General features: G+C 38.3%; 1 protein-coding gene across 2 annotated transcripts in view; it reads right to left on the bottom strand.

The window, feature by feature from the left end:
- Positions 1-750: 750 nt before the first annotated feature.
- Positions 751-11,573, bottom strand: part of MDFIC (MyoD family inhibitor domain containing) — an 87,269-nt gene continuing 76,446 nt past the window's right edge. For both annotated transcript variants that reach the window (XM_047096207.1, XM_047096208.1), the window contains exon 5: positions 751-2,428. In XM_047096207.1, coding sequence (XP_046952163.1) covers positions 2,181-2,428 — 248 coding nt within the window. In that variant the 3' untranslated portion in view covers positions 751-2,180. The remainder of the gene's footprint in view (positions 2,429-11,573) is intronic.

Raw genomic sequence — 11,573 nt, 5'->3', positions numbered from 1 at the left:
ATATATATGCATAAGTTAACATTGGGTATATGTAAATATTCAGATTCTGGTTACTATGAAATAGTACAAAGATGTTCTTATATTTAATGTAACAAATGAAAGACACTCTTGAGACAAGAGAAAGGCAGCTGTTTCCTAGAATTCTATTTAAACCCGACAATTTAAAGGTTGTGTGTGTGTGTATACACGCACATAGCACTGAAAAGGGGATTCAAGAGTTTGCCGACTTTTTAAGTCCTTTCAGTAATGATAGAAGTAGAACTAGGTTTTATCTCAAAGGAAAAACTGTAGGTGACATTCCTATGCTTGAGGTTTAAAACCTTTCTCGGGGCGCCTGGGTGGCTCAGTCGGTTAAGCGTCCGACTTCGGCTCAGGTCATGATCTCACGGTCGGTGAGTTTGAGCCCCGCGTCGGGCTCTGTGCTGACAGCTCAGAGCCTGGTGCCCATTTCAGATTCTGTGTCTCCCTCTCTCTCTGTCCCTCCCCTGTTCATGCTCTGTCTCTCTCTGTCTCAAAAATAAATAAACGTTAAAAAAATTAAAAAAAAAAATAAAACCTTTCTGAAAAGGGTAGGTTTGTTAAAGGCTTCCTAAAAAAATGTATTTGTTTTTATCATGAGTTTGAATTTCAACTAGAAGAACTGAAAATAACTATTACTCCAAAAGTGCGCTTTCAGAATTTCTACGAGGAATTACATTAACTCAAACCAAACTACAATTTTGGGGAGATCAGATTTAGTAGGAAAGTACATGGTATGGAAATGTACTCCCCCTTTCATCTGGGCTACATGAAGTTTCTACGTCTTACTATGTACTTAGTCTCATAATTGACTTATTTCGTTACTCTTGCAGCATCTTCACAACCTGTCCTGTTGGTTTAATTTAACATAAAATTGCAATAGTGAAATTTGGTCACAGTAGTGGACGTCAAGTTTCCCACTGCTTTGGAAGGAATGGTTTACATTTAAGATGAGCTGTGTTTATAAAATATAACATTGGTTATGAAGCAAAACAAACAACCTTCCTTCCCTATAGACTTAAAGCTCTTAAAAAATTAAAAAAAGAAAACAAACATTTCTGAACAAGTCAAAATCAGAATACTGGGATTTTAGTATTAAAAAAATCACCTAATTTAAATGCAATTTGTCAAAAGCATTCCACGTTCTTCATAAAATAGAGCTATTTTAATAAATCATTATGTTCTTACCAAAAACTTTATCACAGTTAAATTATGTGTAAAAAGTTATTGTGTAATTTTAGTTGAATTTGATAGTCTTACAAAAAAAAGCTGTATTCCTGCAACTAAAGAAAATACATACTTAAGGCATTTTTCTTTCAACTGCTTCAGGACAGACACAGTTCAGGCTCCCCACCTAAAACTTGGTCCTAAATCTAATTCATTCAAGCCATAGATGGATCACTCATCCTAAAAGGCCTCTTGAAATACCATCTTTTCCTTGAGGCCTTGTGCATATTCCAGTAGACAAGAGCTGTTCTCTGTGTATTCCTAGGGCCTTTTCAGTCTTTCTCTTGCATAATCCTCACTTCAGCATGCCTTGAGGAATGGTTCATACTGTACAGGTCTCTTTGCTCTGTTAAACTGTACACTCCTCTAGATGAGAGTTGAATGGCATCTGTCTCTGCATCTGAGCAGGCGATTATACACAGGAGGAGCTCAATGTCTGTTGAACAAGTGGAGAAAGTGAGAACAGAGCACGGAGATTAGCACGGGGCGCCCAACTACGGTGTGGGTTTGTTTCCCAAAGTTCACTTGAAAGGAAAGAAACGCTTACTTTGAACCATGGAGAGATAAACATCAAAAATAAACTGTCTGGTTTAAATACCCACAGAGAAATAATACATTTGGAGCAAGAGGCTCCTAGGAATTGTTAAAAGAAATAGAAATGTGTATAAAAGGAGGAGACATTTAGCTTTTTTTTTTTTTTTTTTTTTTTTGGTCAAAATGTCCCTCAGTCATTGTAACCTATGAAGTTTACAAGTAGTTAAAATTTCACATATTAAACCACGTAGATTTGGTTAGAGAAGGCTTTCAGAGATTACTTAATGAGTTAACAGTGCAAATACTGGCTTGCTTCATGAGAATCTTACCATGGGCTTTTCTGCCCCCTTAAAAGAAAAATCTTAAAACTCTCCAGTTTTAACACAACAGAAGATAAATGTCTATGAAGGAAAACAAATTCCACAGCATTCCATACAGATTTCCAAACAGTCTGATGATTCACAACAGGCATCCATGATGCCACAATCCATGTCACAAGGGCAGTTACAGTCATCTCCCATTTCATCTCCACAGCAACAGCAGCAGGCTTCTGAGGTGCAGATGCCACACGAAGCTTGGCCCAGGACAATATTGCAGAGGGTCAGGAATTCACAGAACAAGCAGGCCAGGATACAGTGGACACAGCAATCTTCATTTTCAGTTGGGAAGGGACCACATATGAGAGAGAGAATGAACACAATTACATAAGTCAGCAATGGACGGAATTAATAAGAATTGATCAAAATAAGGAATCCGGAACGCAGTGACAGGCACTCCTAGAAGTCTTTCCGGGGGCTGGAAGCTCACAAAGAAACTTAAGTTAAATTTTCGAGGAGGAATCTTGAGACGTAGGTATTGCATTCAGGGGAAAAAAAAAAAAAAAAAAAAAAACAGATCATTGTTGTGTATATTGCTGCGTGCTCATAGGTTAGATTTCATGTCACTTTCATACATTGTGCCGTGGTCCTGGTCCTAGGTTCCGCTTCTCTGTGTCTCTTACCCATCGTCCCTATATGCTACTGCTCTCTATAACAGAGGCTCAAACAATTCTGTGACAGTAAAGTCCTTTAGAAATAGAAATTTGACTGCTCCACCCACCTGCTCCAAAATCGGAAGGAAAAAAAATTCAATAGGATACATTCAGTATATTATTGAGTACATCATGATGTATAAGGTACTTGAAATGTTCTAAAGAGCTAACGAGCTAGATTATCATGATATTAAGAAACTAGTGTTTAACTGGCACTAAGCCAGTTCTATTCAGTATGCCTTCAAACAAATACTCCTATTTAACCACTCGTAACATTTCTGCCCTTAACTTTCTATTCTGCTGGGGAAAGCTTGTATTTCAAAGCTGAAAGCGGAACCTACAAAACTCACTTGACATTGAAGAACCTTTAACTGAGTATTCTGAAAACCCTAAGAATATTACTGATCATTAGATTATTTATGTATTAATCATAAACTACACCATATATCAAACTATCTGTAATGGATCTATCGATTTTAAAGGGGGGAAAGAATGGTCATCCCACCTAGACTCAGAAGTAGAGGGTTATATCTTTGAAGCCTCCTTTAGTCCCTTTCTAATAACTGTATTTTCCTCTCCTGAGATATGATCAATGTCTTGAGTTTTGACTCAATCTTTCCCTTACTTACCATTGTACTTTTTGCAACAGTGAATGTGTAAACATCCCTACATAGCCGATCAGAAGGGAAATGATACCTTATGAATTCCTGGGAGTAGCATTTTTTGCTCAACACTTTGTTTCAGATTTCCCCTCACTGATTCATGTCACTATAGTTCACTTATTTTCCAGGTGTTGAGTATCCCAATTGATTTAATATGCCATAATTTATTTATCTGTACTATTTATGAATATCTTTGTCATTTCCAGTGTTTCTGCTACTCCAAACATCACTGTTGGGAATGGTTTTGTGCAAGTGTCTGAGAACATACATGATATATAACTAGCAGAACTGCTGGCTCATGGGATATGCAAACGGGTTGTCCAAAGCGATTGCTCCAGAGTTTACTCGCACAAACCAAGTTTGAGAATGCTCACTGTCTGCATCCTCACCAATCTTGGGAACTGTCATACTTTCATATATGCCCATCAGGTGAGTGCGAAACGGCATCTCATGGTGGTTTTACTTTGTATTTACTTACTTACTAGTAAGTTGGGACATCTTTTCATGTTTGGCCATTCATGCGGTCTCTTCTTTGAAACACGTGTTCGGGATGTTCATGTTTTCCCCTCATTTTTCTATTAAGTTGTGCTTTTACTGATTTGTAGAAGTTCTCCATAGGTTCAAGATACCAATCCTTTCTCAAAAATGACTGTGGCTTTTCTTAGGTGGCTTTTCTTATGGCTTTTCTTAGGTTATGTGGCTTTTCTTAGGTTAAAGTAAAATAAGAGACAGATGAGTGAATTTTCAGACCTTGAGAGTTAAATAAAGAGAAATCCAAATCAAATCTTGTTGTTAGCTAGAGATATGGGATTGATTATATGGCTAAGGAGGCATTAACAAGATCTGGTAACAGAATGAAATAAAAAGTTTTAATGGCTGATTCAAAAGAAGGGGAGTCCAGCCCTGCCGATAGGGAGGGAGAAAGAGACAGGGAGAAGAAGGCAACAATCAGGAGGGAGAGACTGAATGTGATGAGTAAGAAATCAACAGCCTTCAGAATAATTCCAAACTAAACAGCTCATTGCTACTCACAGAATGTCTCTATTCGTTGGCGAATGAAAATCCCTTCCTGATTTTAGATGATGACAGTTGTCATACAGAAATAAGCCCTAAGTCCAGAATAGGATCTGTCCAAATTCCTATTTTAGCCAACAAGATTCACAGATCAATTTAAGTCTGTTAAACCCCCTTTGTATTTTTAGTAAACAAAATGAAAAAACGAAAGTTCTTAGCTGTAAATAGATCAAATACTCCTTTCTAGCCTATCTTCTACAACCAAATGTGATTTCTGTAACTAATAGGTATGAGTGGTTGTCTTTCATAGAATGGGAAGCCTAGCATAAATAAAGGAAAATTATTTATTTTCATATTAAGAAATATGGTACTTAGAGAAAATGTTTTGATTATTTTTTAAAAAACTATTTTAGATACTTTGTACTGATCTCTATTTAAGGCTTTTTCCAAATATTACTTCACTTAATTTTAATAATACTCTCAATAATACTCTCTTGGTATTATCCATGTTTTACCAATATAGACGTAGAGAAAATTGAGAACATTTGCCCAGAGTCATACAGGCTGTAAGGAACAGAGTCGGGGTGAGAACCACATGGTTCGCAGGGAAAGGCCCTGCTCTAATCCAGCATGCTGTGTTGACCGCAGGGGTGGACCGCTTGGTTCATCTTCCTTGGGGGAAGATCAGTTATAAACCCCCACCTTCCTGATTTGTCTTGATCTGTTTTTAGCCTTGATTCATGTCCCTTTCCTTTCTAAAGATGATTCTGAATTTCACCTTGAATGAAGAGTTGATAGTAGAGGTTAACCTTCAACAACTAAGAGCAAAGTTTATGAGCTGGAGAACTGATACACTGCCAGTAACACTGTGGAGACAGACATCAGAAGGTGGGCAGCCAAGAGAGCAGGTCTCAAAAGACACAAATCTGTACATGTAAAACGTAAACATTAAAGTCCACAGTTACAGGAACAAAAGCAGTGAACAGATTATGTAGGGATTCTGGTACAACATGGTAATGACACAGGTTTTAAAAGAATCAATTCTTTAGGTAAATACTAAAACTAAAAAAATAAAAATAAAAAAAGACATCCTCTTAGAACATAGGTCCTACATAATTCACTAGAAAACCATTTTGAGCTACTCTGAAAAACCAATCTATTAAAGGGCACCTTGAAAAAAGCCACAAACCAAACTGCACCTTAGAGATTAAAGTGATGTTAAATATGGTGCATTCACAGGGGCGTGTACCACAAACACAGTCCTTACCTGTACTTGACAAGAACTTCCGAGGTATGAAAACAACAAAAGAAACAAAAGGATCCCTGGATCCTATCAAATCAATTTCATAATCTGATTTTTATTCCTTGTCCAAAACATTTCTTTTCGTTGGGTTCTAGAAAGAGCAGTTTGTGACTGGGGCAATGAAAAGGTTAAACTGAGACAAAATAGCTGATAGAGTTTCTTCCATTGTCACCCCCACCACCCCCAGGGGAATCAAGAATCATAAGAGGCATTACAATGTTGGTTTTATCTGAAGCAAAGAGAAGATTCTAAGAATTAGCAAACTAAGAAGACTTCAATAGAGACACTTTGAAAAAGAAGAGTTGTCTGCATCGATGATAGTTCACAGTCAGAAATAATTTCTCCCCCCTGTTCTTGAGGTTTTTCATTTTTATGGTTTTATTCAGTCATACTTGCAGTTTTTGCCAAAAGCATTTAACCTCTGAGAAGCCAACTAGGTTCTGGGAAGGATGCCTGTCCCAAACTGGGCCAAGCGAGAATTGCACAATTCAATGTGCTAGTGAGAGGGGAACTCAGCGCAAGACTGACAGCTACTGTAAATTGAGGAACACAAAGGCACATACCAGCAGCCAAGTATCTTGCAAGAAAGCATAAAAGGAAAAGTTTAGTGCAACATTTGATTTAAGAAAACCAAAACTGTTATGAATGACTGCAGACACAAACCCAAACAAAATATCTGAATCCTATAAAAGGTCATCAGTGTTAAACCCCTGCAGCTGGTCTAGCTGGAAAACATCTGGCTGCCCCAGGCCTTGAAGGCAACAACAGAAACCTACTTCAACAGCATCTTAGGTGACTATGGAAATGGCCGTGACTGGCCCAAGGGGCTTTGGTCTGTTTAAAACGACACCAAAGACTCATTTTGCTAAGAACATGTTAATTTAATAATGAAATGATCCCAGATTGATTTCCCTAATCATAGGTGGCCCCAAATGCTCAGAAAATAGGGGGGAGAGCCATCAGAAAACTCTCTGCACAGTACATTCAGCTCTGTTATAAATGAGTCTATTACATTTCTTGAGTTTTCTTTTTTTAAGATGTGGTATGACAGATGCTCTGAATTTCTTGGAACAAAGACCCCAAACAGCAGAGTACTGGGAAGCGCAGAGCAGTGAATTCTGAGAACAACCCACAAACCAGATTTGTATGTGGTTTATCTCGACTAATCTCTAATAACGTTTCCTATGTCTTCAATGCTTGAAACGACTTTCTTACTTAACCAAGTCCCCAACAAGTAAACTATATACTGAGAAACACAAGTTTGTTAACATTGTTAACAGGCTAACAGGATGCCAAAAAGCAATTGCAGATTAGAACATGAGCAGTCAATTATGCATAATTAGTCATTTGATAACTGCACAGAGACCAAACCTGACTTCACACCCAAAGCTACAGAGAACCCCCAGGTGTTCCCATGTCTTGACCTGCTAAGGCTCACAACTAAGGGGGCGTCCAAAGGGGCTCCCCGTACAGAGGATGCCTGATTGGTTGGTGGCATTCTTCTTCCCAGACACTGCTTGACTGCAACTGTTGTTTCTCAAGGCAAAACCAGAAACCAGGCTAGAAGTGGGGGTTAGTAATCCTGAATTGCAGCCAGGATGGCTAAGTTAGTATCTGGCCTATGTGAAAAGCTAGCTGTGAGGGATGAGACACAGACATCTCCAGGGAGTTGTGCTCCTCAAGTGTTCATAGGGGCAGGAGATATTTACTAATACAGCACGGTAGCTCAGCTCCAAGTAGCTCTGAGTCTCCCAGCCAGAGGACGCACAGCGTTCTGGCCTACAGCCCTAGAATGACCCGCTGCCTGCATAAATTGGCCTGAAGCGTACCTCCTACACAGAACTCTCTGGCGCACTGCTGTCCCCGTGAGGCCATGCATCTTAGCCAGAACACAGTCAACATTTTCCTAGTGGGGGAAGAAAGGGAGTTAGGTCAGGAGGTAAAGGAAAGAGAAGAGCGATATTTTCCACTGCAGTACAAAGAAGACCACACTTAGGAAAACCGAACAATTCTCTTTACTATTATCTTTCCTTTCGGCAAACTCAAAAGAACCTTGGGGAAAAAAAAGAGCACTGTTCTCCCACACCCCAGAAAGGGACTCCTTGATAATTTTCCTAGCACACGTCCAAATTCTGGATTCCATCCTGTACCTATGAGAGGTGCATTTGCATTTTACATTACAGTAAGTGGAAGGTACAGATTTTTTTTGCTTCTCTTATCCGTTTATTCTGCGGCATGCTCCATGGTTGATTCATTGAACATTCCAAACTCTCTAAGAGATTTGATCCAGTAATCGCCAGTCATTACTCAACTGTAGGACTGAGTCAAGTAGTCCTTTGTAAAGAGTCGCATCTTACAAAGTCTAGGAACATAACATATACACCTGAACACCTTCCCCTCCACCTCAGAAGCTGTACACAGAAATCTGAAGAGGACTAAAAGCTCAGTTAGTAGACGTGTTTATGTAAAGCATTTTACATGTTTAAAACATTTTCTGTTGTCTACATGCCATTACATGTAGTTAAAATATGGGAAGAGAAGAGGGTAAACAAAAGCTAAAAAATATAGGTGGTGCACATAACATGTACATTAACTTACCGAATCCCTACAACGCTAAGATCACAAATTTGATAGCTGGTAATAACAATACTGTCCTCAGAGGGTTACAGTGAAGATTATTGATTAAGCATCTGAATCTTGGTTACCACTCAGGTCATGATCTCACAGTTTGTGAGGTTGAGCCCCACATCAGGCTCAGCCCTAGCAGTGCAAAGCCTGCTTGGGATTTTCTTTCTCCCCTTTGCTGCTCCTCCCTTCCTTACTCCCTCCCTCCCCGCCCCCCCCCCCCCGTCCCTCCCTCTCTCTCTCTCCCTCTCTCAAAATAAACTTAAAAAGTACTCAAGAAGGGATTTATCATGTAATTCTTATTAAATGTTGTTACTGTGATAGCTATGAAGATAATAGAAAAATATTTATTTCAGGGAGGCCCCACGTCTCTACCTACCAATAGACTTCATTCACTCTGATTACTACACCAAAATTGGGCCATTCCATTTTAAACTAAGGAGGTTTTATAAAAGGCTTAGTTCATAGTTGAAACACTTGAAAACAGAGACCCAAAATGGCAACTTTAAGAGACAGAATCTGCGGGAGTGAAGCAGAAATCTGCCCAGAAAAAAATTAGTAAATCTTGTGTTTGACTACAGCAGAAGACTTAAAATAATCATCTTTTCCCATATTTATTTTTTTATTTTTTTTTTTTTTTTAAATTTTTTTTTTCAACGTTTATTTATTTTTGGGACAGAGAGAGACAGAGCATGAACGGGGGAGGGGCAGAGAGAGAGGGAGACACAGAATCGGAAACAGGCTCCAGGCTCTGAGCCATCAGCCCAGAGCCTGACGCGGGGCTCGAACTCACGGACCGCGAGATCGTGACCTGGCTGAAGTCGGACGCTTAACCGACTGCGCCACCCAGGCGCCCCATCTTTTCCCATATTTAAATGATCCATTTATTTTCTCAGGAAGTTAGAAGGCATAAACACAGTAAGACTACACTTTATCTGAACCTATTCAATGCTGATTTTATTCAGCCAGCCAGTTGGAGTATCTCTAATCCAAAAAGTTCAATAAAGAAGTTGAATATAACTCTTAGAGAACCAAATCCACTTTAGACCTTAAAAGCATTTTCCTAGAAAGAATATGTCTGACAGTGTCTCCTAAAATTGGTCACAATGGCATCTATGACTAGGAAAAAAATACACTTTTTCATTAATACTAGAGGATTTACGTTCTTATGACTGTGTAAAAATGATCTAAGGAATGTCTCCACAAACCTTAATGTTTTTCCCATTTTTCACAACTGTGACTATTTCACAATTACCATTTCAGTTTCCCCTCTGATCTGTGCATGCCTAAATACTGCACAAGGTACTGTTATGAAAAGAAATCTGTTTAAGTCAAATAGTACCTAATAGGGTGATCCTGCAAAAGGTGCTGGTGGTGATGATAAGAACAGTAAAATAACACCTTACTGTATCACATGCTTTTTATGTATTTATATTTATTGAGGTATAATTGACAGACTAAATTCTCCTGAAACCAATATTGCACTGTATGTTAACTAGAATTTAAATAAACATTTGAAATGAAAAAAAACCATATAACCTATTAGTTTCAGGTGTACAACATAATGACTCAATATATCTGCACTGTGAAATGATCACCACGATGTCTAGTTAATATCTGCCACTCTAGTTTTTTTCCTTAGGAGAGCTTTTTCATATCTACTCTCTAAGCAACTGTTAGATATGCAATATATTAACTATAGTCAGCATGGTGTACATTACATCCCCATGGCTGATTTATTTTATAAGTGAAGTTTGTGACTTTTGGACTCCTTCATTCATTTTACCATGTCCACCCCCTGCCTCAGGCCACCACCAATCTGTTCTTTACGAACTCATGGTTTTGGTTTTAGATGCCACATATGACTGAGATCATATGGTATTTGTCTTTTTCTGACTTACACACTTAGCATAATGCCCTCAAGGTCCATCCATATTGTTGGAAAGGTAAGATTTCTTTCCTTTTTTTATGGCCGAATAACGTTCAGTTGTGTGTGTGTGGGTGTGTGTGTGTGTGCGCACACACACACACACAAATATATCCTATATATATATCCATCACATCTTCTTTACCCACTCATCCATTGAGAAACATTGTTTCTATATCTTGACTATTATAAATAATGCTGCAGTGAACATGGGGGTGGATATATCTTTCTGAATGAGTCTTTTCATTTCTTTTGGATAAATACCCAGAACTAGAATTAGTAGCTCATATGGTGGTTCTGTTTCTAATCGCTGAGCAACCTCCATACTCTTTTCAATTGTGGCTAAACAAATTTACATTCCCACCAATAGTGCACTTTTTCCCATAACCTCAACAATACTTGATATTTCTTGTTGCTAATAGCCAATCTGACAAGGTCGAGGTGGTATTTCATTATGGTTTTAATTTATATTTCCCTGACGATTAGTGATGTTGAGAGCCTTTTCTTGTACCTGTTGGCCACTTGTATATCATCTTTGGAAAAATATCTATTGAGATCTTCTGCCCATTGTTAATCAGATTGTTGGGTTTTTTTTTGCTTTTGTATTGTAAGAATTCTGTCTATATTTTGGATATTAACTCCTCATTATATAGGTTTTGGAAATATTTTCTCCCATTCAATAGGTTATGATTTTGTTTTGTTGGATTCCTTTGTGGGGCGGAAGCCTTTTAGTTTGATGTAGTCCCACTTGTTTATTTTAGGCTTGTTTTTGGTGTCAAGTCTAAAATCTTAGCACAAAAATAGAAGTCAAGGAGTAGCTTCCTGAGTATGTGTTCTTCTAGGAATTTTATGGTTTCAGATCTTATAGTCTTTCATCTATTTGGAGTTAACGCTTGTGTATGGTACACAATAGTGATCCAGTTTCATTCTTGTGCATACGGCTGTCTAGTTTTTCCAGTACCATTTACTGAAGAGACTTCTACTCATTGCATATTCTTGGCTTGCTGTCAAAAATTAACTGACCATATATACATGGGGTTATTTCTGGGCTCTCTGTTCCACTGATCCATGTGTCTGTTTTTATGCCAATACCATCATGTTCTGATTACCATAGTTTTGTAATATAGACTGAAATCAGAGAGTGTGATGCCTTCAGCTTTGTTCTTTCTCAAGATTGCTTTGGCTATTCAGAGTCTTTTGTAGTTCCAAACAAACATTAGGATTATTTCTACT

This window comes from Lynx rufus, unplaced genomic scaffold, assembly GCF_022079265.1.
Source record: "Lynx rufus isolate CCGP_SWC_20201006 ecotype Redwood Valley unplaced genomic scaffold, mLynRuf1.p SCAF_4, whole genome shotgun sequence".
NCBI classification, from domain to species: Eukaryota; Metazoa; Chordata; class Mammalia; order Carnivora; family Felidae; genus Lynx; species Lynx rufus.
This window is presented reverse-complemented; position numbering and strand designations above follow the sequence as displayed.